Source organism: Oncorhynchus gorbuscha, linkage group LG12, assembly GCF_021184085.1.
Source record: "Oncorhynchus gorbuscha isolate QuinsamMale2020 ecotype Even-year linkage group LG12, OgorEven_v1.0, whole genome shotgun sequence".
NCBI classification, from domain to species: domain Eukaryota; kingdom Metazoa; phylum Chordata; class Actinopteri; order Salmoniformes; family Salmonidae; genus Oncorhynchus; species Oncorhynchus gorbuscha.
Genome location: NC_060184.1, coordinates 35,360,376 through 35,375,997, shown reverse-complemented (window position 1 = coordinate 35,375,997; position 15,622 = coordinate 35,360,376). Strand labels below are relative to the sequence as shown.

At 45.1% G+C, this 15,622-nt stretch overlaps 1 protein-coding gene and 1 pseudogene across 2 annotated transcripts; one reads left to right on the top strand and one right to left on the bottom strand.

The window, feature by feature from the left end:
• Positions 1-2,017, bottom strand: grcc10 (gene rich cluster, C10 gene). Of its 2 annotated transcripts, none has more exons than XM_046291971.1 (5): positions 1,859-2,017; positions 1,658-1,769; positions 1,218-1,276; positions 680-853; positions 1-580 (listed from the first exon to the last, which is right to left on the bottom strand). In XM_046291971.1, the coding sequence occupies exons 3-5, from the start codon at positions 1,267-1,269 to the stop codon at positions 441-443; spliced, it is 366 nt and encodes a 121-aa protein (XP_046147927.1). In that variant the 5' UTR covers positions 1,270-1,276; positions 1,658-1,769; positions 1,859-2,017; the 3' UTR covers positions 1-440. The 2 variants fall into 2 exon arrangements, with proteins under 2 accessions (XP_046147927.1, XP_046147926.1); XM_046291970.1 differs by having other exon boundaries at positions 680-856; positions 1,859-2,002.
• LOC123990939 lies at positions 1,746-2,861 on the top strand (annotated as a pseudogene).
• Positions 2,862-15,622: the final 12,761 nt, after the last annotated feature.

The window sequence follows — 15,622 nt, the reverse complement described above, 5'->3', positions numbered from 1 at the left end:
TAGCATTTTATTTTTTTATTACATGTATTAACTCTTATCCAGCAGTGACAGATTGAAAAGGTCAAACAGTAAATTATGGTATAAATGACTTAAGACAAAATGCAAAATAAATAAATACGGAAAACAAATACTCATAAACAAAGGATTTAAGTTAGCTGTCAGGTGTATTGCATTTAAATCCAGGAATGCAATAACTGAACTTTGAAGAATGAAATTTGTCTATCCTGGTTGGAGGTTGCAATTCTGACATTTTGTGTTCATTTGAACCAATACAGGTCTGATTTGTGTGCATTATCCCAGGGTGATATACCAAGGTAACCAATTCACTTTTTCCTATGATTGATTGAAAAAAACTTTAGGAAATTGACAATGCACACACATTTTCAAGTCCAGTAACATTGTTTTTTAGATGTCCCTTCTGAGAGACCAAGGCGAGTTTCCTAGGAAGCTGTGATGGCACCACCTATGGGTGGAGTGGACAGGGGAGGCAGGAGAAGAGACTTCAGTTTGATGGACATGGCTGCTATCTCTGGGTCCTGAGTTTCATACATCTTCACCAGACGGGCAAATTTAAGGACACCTGAAAAATTAAAATAAGCAATGATTTCACAGAGCTCGAACTGAACATGAAGCTAAAAGTGTAAAAAGTGACAATAGATTCTCTATCCCTTCATCCTACCCTCTCCCTCGTTGTTGAAGCCATACGCTTTGATGACCTCCTGTTGGATCTGGGTGGCCACAGGGAGCACCAGCTGCAGCATCTTGCCCATGTCGTTGCAGGCGCTCTCCCGTGCCTCCTCCATCCGTGCTGCATTCTCTGGCACAGAGAAGGCCTGGATGACCTCACTCAGCACTACTGCAACACACAAGAGCATTGTGAATAGATCTGTGCCACAACCGGGCATTAGTAATAGAGTGGGGTGGCAGGTAGCCTAGCAATTAAGAGCATTTGGGCCAGTAACCAAAAAGCCACTGGTTCAAATCCCTGAGCTGGCAAGGTGGAAAAAAATATTTCATTCAGCCCTTGAGCAAGGCAGTTAATCCCCAACAACTGCTCCCAGGACAGTGGACATCGATTAAGGCAGCCCACCACACCTCTCCGATTCAGAGGGGTTGGGTTAATTGCAGAAGACATATTTCAGTTGAATGCATTAACTTGTGCAACTGACAAGGTATCTCCTTTCCTAGATAAGGCACAATTATGTGACTGTTCATACCTCTGGCCTGCTCAACAGTGAGGGTGGGCTGCTGGGCTGGAGCTGAGGCCATTATATGTCTGGGGAAAAAAGTGATATAAGAGCAGATATTTCAATGAATAATGTGTATTTCAGAAAACGTTACCTAACTTCTGCATGTTTATGTACAGTGAGTAATACTTCCCTGTGTCCATTACTTACACAAACATAGGAAAACTGCATAAAGGGGCATATCTATCTAGCTATATATTTAGCTTTATCAAATGAATCCAGAACTATGGATGGAGATGTTTGACATGAGTACAGTATTCTTGTAGTAAGCTAGTTAGCGGTTGTGGCTAGGTAAGCTAGCTAGGTGACAGCATCTAGTTAAACTACATTGCTATTCCATATTTAACGTTACTCTGGAATGCGCAATTAAATACCTACATAATCAATTAAATGCAGTATTGGTTACTTACAATATAGCAGTTGAATAAATACAAACAGCCTAGCAAGAAATGTTATGCTTGTCAGCTGGGTGGTGGGGAGTGACGCTTTACGACTCGACATTACGTCATTACGTACGCCTGGCTGAACAGGAAAGGAAACAAACTGAAGTGAAACAGCTTTAAAAAATTTCATAGTTCCTGTAACAGTGAAACATTGAATTCGAGCATTACCATGAAAACACATTTTAGACAATATTTCCGCGGTTGAGAAGACGGGATTTCACAGGGAAAATCATGTTGGAACTGCTCAAAATCTAGCTATCCAAGGCGGTAGCCAGTAACTTTATTTCCTAATTGTCGTGCACATGTTGCCGCGCAGTCTTTCATTGCCGCATAACTCAAGAGTGGATTACAATATGGAGCAAAAGCTTTCAGAGCTCGAAGAAGGGCTGATGTGGCTCCTAAGAAGAGTGAAAAGCAGCCCATAACATCATCTGACAGTGGCAGCACTTTGATCTCGGCCAGCTGCCAGTCATCAACAGCTGATGCAGACACACAGGAGTTTACAGAAGATCCAATCTCTGCTGTCGCTCAGGCTACAAGGACTAAACATTGCTAAAACGCAATACTCAAAATACTATGGTCCGGTTACCAGTACACAGTTTAAACCAAGTCATGGACTAATAAAAACTTTAATTGGAGATTCATTGAGCATGCTGTCTGGGAAACCAGGCTTATTTGTCAAGTAGATGTCCGTTAGTAATACACGTCGATTCCATTTTGTCACTGTTCGCTAATTTAATTTAATCTTTCCCCACCTTTTTTTTAGGATGGCTGGTTCCTAGAGAGCAATCTGGGTCAATGGCTTGGTTCGAAACGACTGGCTTTCACAAATCTGATTTTGCTGAAGGTGTTGCTTTGGCTGGTTCTACTTGGGCTGTTTGCCGAACTGGAATTTAGGTTGCCTTTTTTCCTTATCTCTCTCTTCTACTGGCTGTACGAGGGGCTGCGGAGCCCAACTGCACGTCAACCAGGAGAACTGAGCGCTTATTCAGTGTTCAACCCAGACTGTCAGCCTCTCCTGGGGGCACTTACTGCAGAGCAGCTAAAGGGAGAGATGGGCTACAGACCACTGGCCAACAGATGAGACCCTTAAACAACTGACTTTATTCTGACATTTAATAGCAACTGTACTTTAAGATTTCCACTGTAATAAAAATGAACTGTAAATGTATGTATTTGAATGGTGCACATTGCTGATGTTGATTTTGAAGTCAAATGTAGCCTATTCCAAACTACAAGATCATTCAACACTGCCACACATTGATGATGCTGTGAAAGCACCAACATCTACTTGTTAATTCCATTAACATGGGTGTACTTGAAACTTAGAACATATTACTGTACTTTGAACACACACACAGGAAGTTGAGTGTCTGAAATATTTTAGAAAAATATACTTTTTAATATATCTGACAGTGCTCAGTTTCCTTGCGCTTTATGACACGACAGATGTTATTGGCCCTTCCTTTGGGACTTCCAAACCGTACAAGTTGACATCGACAAGCGGGCAGAGTGGCCCACGTTTTGCGAGCATGGAGAGGCCAGAGATTGGCAGATTAGTAAATTGGGCTAAGGAACAGAAGGTGGGTATTGGAAAAAGGCCAGCAGTGCATGTTCTACGAGCCCATATAGCGGATGAAAGCACGGTGTGAGTGTGGTGAACGAATAGACGTGGTTATGGACATCGATGAAGAAGGAGAAGAGCAGAGTGCAGTGGGAAGATGTGTGTTGGGGAAGTGTATTCTGATGGCTCAGAAATTGAACCTGATGAGAGTGAAGAGGAATCACCTGTGGTGGCAGGCGTGGTGAAGACCTCAAGAGTCCAAGCCTTGCCCCAATGGTCACGCAAAGGATGATTTGGGCCCAGTGAGAGTCACAATTTTGGAGAAAGTTGATCTCTGCCTTATGGATCAGCCAAGCCAAATGTAGTCTCAGGCTGGGTAGAAAAGAAGTTGTTAAATCTGTGAAGGTAGCTCGGAGAGATAATTTTCTGTGTTTCTTCTGTCCAGAGGGAGCAGGTGTTTCGTGTCGGGTTTAGGGACAAGACCTGTGACTTGCTTTACTCTGGAGCAGGGCACCTTTGAAAGGAGTGATTACTGGGGTGGCATTGTGTTGACGTGGAGCAACTAACATGAAAGATCCCCTGTGTCAGTGACACCGCCGTTTGGGGGTGAAACTGAGAAGACAATGTCTGTCAGGTTGAGTTTTGAATCAGAATCTTTAACTGATGAAGTTAAATTAGGATATGTCAGTTATCCAGTGAGAGCTTTTGTGTCGCACCCACTAAGGTGTTACAGATGCCATGCTTTTGGTCATGTTGCAGCTCTGTATAGGAGGGAGATTCCGGGATGTGAGAAGTGCTCAAGAGGTCATGGGACAAAGGAATGTGTAGTATCCGTGGAAAAAAAATGTAAATTGTAGGGGTGCCCATGTTGCTGGGGATCAGAAGTGCACGGTGTGAGAGTGACAGGTTGAGGTTACCAGGGTCAAAGGTTGCCAGGCTCAGAGTAGAACAGAAGGTGTCGTATGCTGAGGCAGTGAAGAGAGTAGAGGATGATGGGTCAAGGGTGAGTACTAGGCCAATACAGAGTTATACAAATTTGTGCTTCAGTAAGGTGGGCTTCTTAGCAGTCATTGCCAATCACAGAAAATTGATGTTGTGCTGGCAGTTGCAGAGAAGTACTTGGGTGTACAAGGTTTTACTGCAGAAGAGTTAAGGTGTGTTGAGAGAAAGAGTCCGATCCTCCCAGGCGTCAGCCTGGTGTAGGAACAGTTTGGTTCAAAGTAGTGGAATGGGGTGGTGATTCATTATTTTTATGAAAGTGGTATATAGCTGTAGGGTTAGTTGGTGGTAATTTTGTATCACAAAATGTGACGTGATCGACCACACACTACTGTACAGTAGGTGGCGGCATGCACAAACAACATGTGCAAACGCCATGATACCAAAATAGAAGAAGACAACAATGATGATGATGATGATGATGATGATGATAATGAAGAAGACTGACGTCATCACGTACGCCCGAACAGGAACAGGAAGTAAACATACCAAAGTAGAACGGATTTTAAGATATCGCATCTGCGAATGTGTCATACCACTCTTTGTGGCAGTGAATCACCTCAGTGCATTGAAAGCATCTTATATAACATTTCTGCTATTCAGAAGGCGGGATTTCGCACGATCGCGAGGCAATCTGCTACGTAGACCTCTCAACAATCCATCAAGCTAGATGGCTAGCTAGTTTTTTTTTTTTTACCAGGGATTGGTACGCGCCGTGCACAGCGCGCACATTGCATAGATTGCCACGCACTCTATAATTTCTGCATGAGCATGAGTCAGAAGTTGTTAACATTCGCAAAAGCTTGTAGAGTTCAGAGCCCTGTACAAGGGCTAGTGAAATGCAGCCCATAACGTCACCTGGCAACGGCAACACTTTGAAGTCAGCGGGTTGGGAGTCAACAGCTGATACAGACGCACTGGAGTTGACAAAACATCCGATGTCTGCTGTCCCTCAGGCTACAGGGACTTTACAATGGGGGGTAGGCTAAAACTAAATTACTCAAATGACTAAAACGTCAGTTACTGGGGTAGCTTCATGGCATAGTCCTAGATGGCTAACTTCAATTCCACCCTTCAATGTTAGCTAGCTGACTTGATTCTCTCCTCATTTCTTTTAGGATGACTGTCTGCTGGACTGCATTCTTGGTCGGAGGCTTGGTTCAAGACGACTTGGTTTTGCAAACCGGACTTTGCTGAAGGTGTTGCTTTGGCTGGTTTTGCTTGGGGTGTTTGCTGAGCTTGGCTTTGGGTTGCCTTTCTTCCTAATCTCCCTCTTCTACTGGCTCTACCAGGGCCTGCGGAGTCCAACTAAACTTCAACCTGGAGAACTGAGCGCTTACTCAGTGTTCAACCCAGACTGTCAGCCTCTCATTGGCACTCTCACAACAGAGCAGTTGGACTGTGAAATGGGAATACTACAGCTAACCATGTAAAGCAGTGTTTCCCAACTCCATTCCTCCAGTACCCCCAACAGCACACATTTGTTGTAGCCCTGTACAAGCACACCTGATTCAACTTGTCAACTAATCATCAAGCCCTCAATGAGTTGGATCAGGTGAGTTTGTCTGACTACAACAAAAATGTGTGCTGTTGGGGGTACTGGAAACACTGACGTAAATGAACTGTTTTTAAATGTGTGCGAGTTACGCCTTCTGTGTTAAAATGATGTTCTGTTTTTTTGGTTGCACCTAGACTCAATGAACAATGCACACTGCTGTTGGTTGTAATGTAAAACTGCTTGTTAATTCCATTAAAATTTCTACATCTCACTAGTTTATTTGTCTTACTTGAATGAAACACAGGTTCACACAAACAAATACCAAAGAAAGACAGTTGTCCATTACTTGATGTCACAGAGCAGGGCAAAACCACTTTAAGATCGGTTGACTGCACTGCATATCACCACCCCTGTGATGTAGATGAGGTCTTTGTGCCTGGGCTTGTAAATGGAGAAGATGAAGAATTTGGGGGCGGTGGTGAACGTGAATCACAGGCGGAGGTGAACATGAGACGGTAGTTTCTTCGGTCCAAGCCAGCCCCATCCAGGAACAAGATGTAGGCCCCCTCCTGAGAGACAGCGATACAATTATCTTATAAAAGCTTTCCAGAACATACAAACTGCTTTTTATACTGTTCAGCATACCTTGTGTCAATTGAAACTTATCCTCAATACTGAGAACTAAACTAATAGTGTTTTCTAATGCAAGAAATAGACCTCTGAACCTTTGATCTATTACTACCTGTCAGGGCAAGGAGATTGAGGTTGTAACCTCATATAAATATCTTGGAATTTTAATTGATGACAGCCTCTCTTTTAAATTGCATCTTCAACAACTTACAAAAAAATTGAAGCTGAAATTGGGATTTTATTTTAGGAATAAGGCCTGTTTGTCTTTTGAAGCCAGAAGGAGGCTAGTAAAATCAGCTTCATTTATTCCTTTACTAGACTATGGGGATATTTTATATATGAATGCTTCCACTCAGTGTTTGAGATCAATTGACACCCTTTACCATGGCACTTTGAGATTTATTTTAAACTGCAAAACCCTTATGTACCACTGCACTTTGTATACCAGGGTTGGCTGGCCTTCTCTAGTCACTCGTAGGCTGAGTCACTGGTATACTTTTATTTACAAAGCCATTTTGGGTTTACTACTTTTTTATTTGGGCATTTTTATTGTTCAGAAATGTGGTGGGTACTCTCTTCGTTCGCTGGACTTTATCCTGCTAACTGAATTTGGTAAAAGGGCTTTTATGTACTCTGCACCATGTCTTGGAACACCTTACAAAATACTTTTAAACTGGAAGAACTTGTCCCAATTGGTGTTTTTAAATCACTGATGCAGGATTTTGAGGCTGATTCCCTGACCTGTCAATGTTTTTAATTAGCTGTTTTTTATTTATTTTGTTATACTTTTGTGAATTCAGTGGTTTTTACTAGATTACTTGTAGTTTTTCATGTTGTCTGTCTGTACCTTTTTGTAATGACTTGGTGCTACCTATCTTGGCCAGGGCGCTTTTGAAAAAGAGATTTTAATCTCAATGAGCCCTTCCTGGTTAAATAAATAAATACAAATGATGAGGGATGGTATTGAGAGTTCCAATGAGAAAGATGCATCTAGCACATGTGTTGTTATATCACACTATTTTGCATGAGGCTACTTAGTCGGAGAGGCAGTAATCTCCTTGCTCTGCTTCAGCACTTCGTTATGCAGGGTGCCTGTGTCCAGAGCCCAGCCCTGGTTACCTCCTGCCTCATGGCTGTCAGGAAACCTGCAAACATAAGTGAATTTCATTAAAAAAATAGAAAACCATTTAAAAAGTTATCCTTTTTTTAGATAAAACTATTGATATTGTCTGTAGTGCATTGTTTTGTATTGCATTGTATTACATCTATATAGATAATGCCTTCAGTCAGAATACTGAACGTAAAGGAACTTTCTGCTAACCTTCTCTTATCTGTAACCTGCTTGTTGATCTGTGGTCTAAACTGTTTTCTCTGCTCTGTCCAGTGCACTTTCTCTCCACTAAGCCCATCAATGAGTGCTGACGCTGCCAACATTTTCTTCCTGAATTTTTTTCCTTTTCATCCAGCAAGTCCACAAACTCATCTACTGAGTGAACTATATTCTATTGTACTATTCTATCTATACATTTTCATTTATTTTACATTATTTCTAATTCAAGAAAATGTTATTTTTTTAAGGATTGGACCTTACCTGTTCCTCCTTCATGGCAGCATCATACTTGGCTTGTGCTTTGTCCAACTCTGTCTGTTTCTCATCCAGCTGAGCCTGAGCCTTGGCCAGCTCAGCATTGGCTATAGTCAGTCTGTCCTCGTGCATAACTAGGTTAGCCTGTCCACACTCTAACCAGGCTAACCTGGAGAGAGGAAAGGTTGTTCACAATGGTTATCTAATATCAGTTCCCCCATACTGTTATGCCGGTGAATGAGGACCCAAAAGCGACTTAACGAAAACAGAGTCTTTATTCCAGTAAATGACAAAAGTAATAATCCTGGATAAATCAAGGAGAAAACAAAACAGAAATCATCAATCAGCGAACGGTCCAGCACGTCCCGAGATGGAACCCAACTCCTCTCCTCAGGACCGTAACCCTCCCAATCCACTAAGTACTGGTGACCACGTCCCCGAGAACGCATGTCCATGATCCTTCGTACCTTGTAAATAGGTGCGCCCTCGACAAGGACGGGGGGGACGAACGGGGGCGAAGAAAGGGCTTGACACAGGAGACATGGAAGACAGGGTGGACGCGACGAAGATGCCGCGGAAGAAGCAGTCGCACAGCGACAGGATTGACGACCTGGGAGACACGGAACGGACCAATGAACCGCGGAGTCAACTTACGAGAAGCTGTCGTAAGGGGAAGGTTACGAGTGGAAAGCCACACTCTCTGGCCGCGACAATACCTAGGACTCTTAATCCTACGTTTATTGGCGGCTCTCACAGTCTGCGCCCTGTAACGGCAAAGTGCAGACCTCACCCTCCTCCAGGTGCGCTCACAACGTTGGACAAATGCCTGAGCGGAGGAACGCTGGACTCGGCGAGCTGGGACGAGAACAGAGGAGGCTGGTACCCCAGACTACTCTGAAACGGAGATAGCCCGGTAGCAGACGAAGGAAGCGAGTTGTGAGCGTATTCTGCCCAGGGGAGCTGTTCTGCCCAAGACGCAGGGTTTCTAAAAGAAAGGCTGCGTAATATGCGACCAATCGTCTGATTGGCCCTTTCTGCTTGACCGTTAGACTGGGGATGAAAACCGGAAGAGAGACTGACGGAAGCACCAATCAAACGACAGAACTCCCTCCAAAACTGTGACGTGAATTGCGGACCTCTGTCTGAAACGGCGTCTAACGGGAGGCCATGAATTCTGAACACATTCTCAATGATGATTTGTGCCGTCTCCTTAGCGGAAGGAAGCTTAGCGAGGGGAATGAAATGTGCCGCCTTAGAGAACCTATCGACAACCGTAAGAATCACAGTCTTCCCCGCAGACGAAGGCAGACCGGTAATGAAGTCTAAGGCGATGTGAGACCATGGTCGAGAAGGAATGGGAAGCGGTCTGAGACGACCGGCAGGAGGAGAGTTACCTGACTTAGTCTGCGCGCAGTCCGAACAAGCAGCCACGAAACTGCGCGTGTCACGCTCCTGAGTAGGCCACCAAAACCGCTGGCGAATAGAAGCAAGTGTACCCCGAACGCCGGGATGGCCAGCTAACTTGGCAGAGTGAGCCCACTGAAGAACAGCCAGACGAGTAGAAACAGGAACGAAAAGAAGGTTACTAGGACAAGCGCGCGGCGACGCAGTGTGAGTGAGTGCTTGCTTAACCTGTCTCTCAATTCCCCAGACAGTCAACCCGACAACACACCCATGAGGAAGAATCCCCTCGGGATCGGTAGAAGCCACAGAAGAACTAAAGAGACGGGATAAGGCATCAGGCTTGGTGTTCTTATTACCCGGGCGATAAGAAATCACAAACTCGAAACGAGCGAAAAACAACGCCCAACGAGCTTGACGTGCATTAAGTCGTTTGGCAGAACGGATGTACTCAAGGTTCTTATGGTCAGTCCAAACGACAAAAGGAACGGTCGCCCCCTCCAACCACTGTCGCCATTCGCCTAGGGCTAAGCGGATGGCGAGCAGTTCGCGGTTACCCACATCATAGTTGTGTTCCGATGGCGACAGGCGATGAGAAAAATAAGCGCAAGGATGGACCTTATCGTCAGACTGGAAGCGCTGGGATAGAATGGCTCCCACGCCCACCTCTGAAGCGTCAACCTCGACAATGAATTGTTTAGTGACGTCAGGAGTAACAAGGATAGGAGCGGACGTAAAACGCTTCTTGAGGAGATCAAAAGCTCCCTGGGCGGAACCGGACCACTTAAAGCACGTCTTGACAGAAGTAAGAGCTGTGAGAGGGGCAGCAACTTGACCGAAATTACGAATGAAACGCCGATAGAAATTAGCGAAACCTAGAAAGCGCTGCAACTCGACACGTGACCTTGGAACGGGCCAATCACTGACAGCCTGGACCTTAGCGGGATCCATCTGAATGCCTTCAGCGGAAATAACAGAACCGAGAAATGTGACAGAGGAGACATGAAAGGCGCACTTCTCAGCCTTCACGTAGAGACAATTCTCTAAAAGGCGTTGGAGTACACGTCGAACGTGCTGAACATGAGTCTCGAGTGACGGTGAAAAAATCAGGATATCGTCAAGGTAGACAAAAACAAAGATGTTCAGCATGTCTCTCAGTACATCATTAACTAATGCCTGAAAAACAGCTGGAGCATTAGCGAGACCGAACGGCAGAACCCGGTACTCAAAATGCCCTAACGGAGTGTTAAACGCCGTTTTCCACTCGTCCCCCTCTCTGATGCGCACGAGATGGTAAGCATTACGAAGGTCCAACTTAGTAAAGAACCTGGCTCCCTGCAGAATCTCGAAGGCTGACGACATAAGGGGAAGCGGATAACGATTCTTAACCGTTATGTCATTCAGCCCTCGATAATCACGCAGGGGCGCAGAGTACCGTCTTTCTTCTTAACAAAAAAACCCCGCTCCGGCGGGAGAGGAAGAAGGCACTACGGTGCCGGCGTCGAGAGAAACAGACAAATAATCCTCGAGAGCCTTACGTTCGGGAGCCGACAGAGAGTATAGTCTACCCCGAGGGGGAGTGGTCCCCGGAAGGAGATCAATACTACAATCATACGACCGGTGAGGAGGAAGGGAGTTGGCTCTGGACCGACTGAAGACCGTGCGCAGATCATGATATTCCTCCGGCACTCCTGTCAAATCACCAGGTTCCTCCTGAGAAGAGGGGACAGAAGAAACAGGAGGGATAGCAGACATTAAACACTTCACATGACAAGAAACGTTCCAGGATAGGATAGAATTACTAGACCAATTAATAGAAGGATTATGACATACTAGCCAGGGATGACCCAAAACAACAGGTGTAAAAGGTGAATGAAAAATCAAAAAGGAAATGGTCTCACTGTGGTTACCAGATACTGTGAGGGTTAAAGGTAGTGTCTCATATCTGATACTGGGGAGAAGACTACCATCTAAGGCGAACATGGGCGTGGGCTTCCCTAACTGTCTGAGAGGAATGTCATGTTTCCGAGCCCATGCTTCGTCCATAAAACAACCCTCAGCCCCAGAGTCTATCAAGGCACTGCAAGAAGCAGCCGAACCGGTCCAGCGTGGATGGACCGACATGGTAGTACAGGATCTTGATGGAGAGACCTGAGTAGTAGCGCTCACCAGTAGCCCTCCGCTTACTGATGAGCTCTGGCTTTTACTGGACATGAATTGACAAAATGTCCAGCAGAACCGCAATAGAGGCAAATACCTCCCAGCTGCATGGGCTCAGTCTCTGAACCGGAGGAAGGAGATGGTTGCGATGCGGAGAGGGGGAACACCGTTAACGCGAGCTCTCTTCCACGAGCTCGGTGACGAAGATCTACCCGTCGTTCTATGCGGATGGCGAGTGCAATCAAAGAGTCCACACTGGAAGGAACCTCCCGGGAGAGAATCTCATCCTTAACCTCAGCGTGGAGTCCCTCCAGAAAACAAGCGAGCAACGCCGGCTCGTTCCAGTCACTAGAGGCAGCAAGAGTGCGAAACTCTATAGAGTAATCCGTAATGGATCGATCACCTTGACATAGGGAAGCAAGGGCCCTAGAAGCCTCCCTACCAAACACTGAACGATCAAAAACCCGTATCATCTCCTCTTTAAAGTTCAGATAATTGTTAGAACACTCAGCCCTTGCCTCCCAGATAGCTGTGCCCCACTCTCGAGCCCGACCAGTAAGGAGTGAAATGACGTAAGCAATCCGAGCTCTCTCTCTTGAGTATGTGTTGGGTTGGAGAGAGAACACAATATCACACTGGGTGAGAAAGGAGCGGCATTCAGTGGGCTGTCCAGAGTAACATGGTGGGTTATTAACCCTAGGTTCCGGAGACTCAGAAGACCAGGAAGTAGCTGGTGGCACGAGACGAAGACTCTGAAACTGTCCTGAGAGGTCGGAAACCTGAGCGGCCAGGGTCTCAACGGCATGACGAGCAGCAGACAATTCCTGCTCGTGTCTGCCGAGCATTGCTCCCTGGATCTCGACGGCAGTGTTACGAGAATCCGTAGTCGCTGGGTCCATTCTTGGTCGGATCCTTCTGTTATTCCGGTGAATGAGGACCCAAAAGCGACTTAACGAAAACAGAGTCTTTATTCCAGTAAATGACAAAAGTAATAATCCTGGATAAATCAAGGAGAAAACAAAACAGGAAAAAACTTAAATCCACTCGTAGTAACGAGGACTGACTGGAGACTCGACCATAGACTGCAGGTTGCTTCGGGAAGGCACCGACCGTAGCAGACTAAGACACCTGCTCACACGCAGCATCTGAAGAAGACAAAACACGACAGGGCGAGACAAGGACACAGAACAGCGAACATCATACAAGGATCCGACAAGGACAGAAGCGGAAAACAAGGGGAGAAATAGGGGCTCTAATCAGAGGGCAAAATAGGGGACAGGTGTGAAAAGAGTAAATGAGTGAGTAGGGAGAATGAGGAACAGCTGGGAGCAGGAACGGAACGATAGAGAGAGAGAGAGAGAGAGGGAGGGGGAGAGAGAGGGATAGAAAGAGGGAACGAACCTAATAAGACCAGCAGGGGGAAACGAACAGAAGGGAAAGCACAAGGACAAGACAATAACCAAAGACAAAACATGACACATACATGTACACACAGACAAATAGTGCTACGATACTACTTTATGGAGGGTAACATCATTCAGCGCCTGTTCCCCGTACCTTGAGTGGCAGCACTTCCTTGTTGATGCCAAAGAAGATGGCCATGTCGGCGGTCCAGGAGAGCGGACCGGCCACGATGTTCACGCACTACATGCTTCAGCACTCGGCGGTGAGCTTGTGTGGCCTACCACTTCCCGGCTGAGCCGTTGTTGCTCCTAGCCTTCCCACTTTACAATAACAGCACTTACAGTTGACCGGGCAGCTCTACCGGGGCAGAAATGTGACAAAATGACTTGTTGGAAAGGTGGCATCCTATTACAGTGCCATGTTGAAAGTCACTGAGCTTTTCAGTAAGGCCATTCTACTGCCAATGTTTGTCTATAGAGATTCCATGGCTGTGTGCTCAATTTTATACATCTGTCAGCAATGGGTGAGGCTGAAATAGCCAAATCCACTAATTTGAAGAGGTTTCCACATACTTTTGTATATGCAGTGCATTCGGAAAGTATTCAGACACCTTGACTGTTTCCACATTTTGTTACAAAACAGACTTATTCTAAAATAGATTTTTTTTAAATTCCCCTCGTCGCTCTACACACGATACCCCATAATGGCAAAGCGAAAACAGGTTTTTAGACATTTTTTGCAAATTCAATCAAATTCAAAAACGTAAAAATTACTTTTCAATAAGTATTCAGACCTTTTACTCAGAATTTTGTTGAATCACCTTTGGCAGCGATTACAGCCTTGAGTATTATTGGGTATGACGCTACAAGCTTGGCACACCTGTATTTGGGGAGTTTCTCCCATTATTCTCTGCAGATCCTCTCAAACTCTGTCAGGATGGATGGGGAGCGTCCCTTCACAGACATCTTCAGGTCTCTCCAGAGAGGTTTGATCGGGTTCAAGTGCGGGCTCTGGTTGGGCCACTCAAGGACATTCAGACTTGTCCCATGCCAGTCCTGCGTTGTCTTGGCTGTGTGCTTAGGGTTGTTGTCCTGTTGGATGGTGAACCTTCATCCCAGTCTGAAATCCTGAGAGTTCTGAAGCAGGTTTTCATCAAAGATTTCTCTGTACTTTGCTCCATTCATCTTTCCCTTGATCCTGACTAGTGTTCCAGTTCCTGCCGCTGAAAAACATCCCCACAGCATGATAATGCCACCACCATGCTTCACCATAGGGACGGTGCCAGGTTTTCTCCAGACATGACCCTTGGCATTCAGTACAAAGAGTTCAATCTAGGTTTCATCAGACCAGAGAATCTTGTTTCTCATGGGGCTGAGAGTCTTTAGGTACCTTATGGCAAACTCCAAGTGGGCTGTCATGTACTTCTTACTGAGGAGTGGATTCCATCTAGATGTTCTCCCATCGCCACAGAGGAACTCTGGAGCTCTGTTAGAGTGACCACTGGGTTTTTGGTCACTTCCCTGACCAAGGCCCTTCTCCCCCAGTTAAGTTTGGCCTGGCGCCAAACCCACCGATTTGTCATTGTTGGATATTATGTGTAGATTTATGAGGATATAAAAAAATGATTTTAGAATAAGGCTGTAACCTACCAAAATTTGGAAAAAGTAAAGAGGTCAGTGAACCACAAGATATCCTGTCCTTTTATCAATGTGGTCTAAATACACTTATAAAGTCTATTTGAACATATTCTTACTTAAAGTAAATGATCTGGTAAGCCTTAATTTATGATTTTCTTTTCTTTACAGATCTATTTTTTTTAAAGGAGTGATTACTGGGGTAACATTAGCGGTAAATGTGAAAGCTGACCAACTGAAGGGAATATTCCCGGTGTTTGTGGTGCTCGTCGTTTGGTGCATCGCAGACAGGGTGGCGTGAGTGGAAAAACAGAAGAGTCATTGTCTGTTGTTTTGAATTTTGATGTTGAGTCTTTGCCCGACAAAGTGATGTTAGGATATATAACTTATCCTGTACAAGTTTCTGTGCCGACCACAATATGTTGTTACAGGTGTCAAGCTTATGGGCATGTGGCAACAGTGCGTAGAAGGAGGGTTCCTAGGTGTGAGAAGTTTGCAGAAGGGCATAAGACAAAGGAATGTGTAGCATTGGGGAATCTAGTGGTATGTGTTAATTGCAGGGGTGCCCATGGTGTGAAGTTGTCATATGCTGAGGCAGTGAAGAAAGTAGAGGAAGATGGGTCAATGGGGAGAGATCCTGAGAGGAGTTGCGTGAGTAGTAGATCTGCACCAGTACAAAGGGATAAACTAACAAGTGATATTGGTAAGATTGGATTTTGGGCATTTATAGTAGTGGTTATCAACTGTACTGCAGGGATGAAATGTAAGTCGCAGAACATAGAGGTTGTGGTGGCAGCTGCAGAGAGGTATTTGGGTGTGTGAGACTTGACATCAGAAGAGTTACAGGGTGTGTTAAGTGGTGGTGTCCCATCCTTTGACTGTTGGCCTGAAGTAGGACTAAATAGATTTAAATAGTGGAGTATGGTATTTAAGATGGTAGGGCATTTGTTGAATTTCTTTATTTTAGACTAAAAAATAAAATAAAAAATAAACAAAGTATAAGAAAGTTATACTCCAGTCAGGTAGGTGGCAGTAATGCCACATTTAATGGATGCCA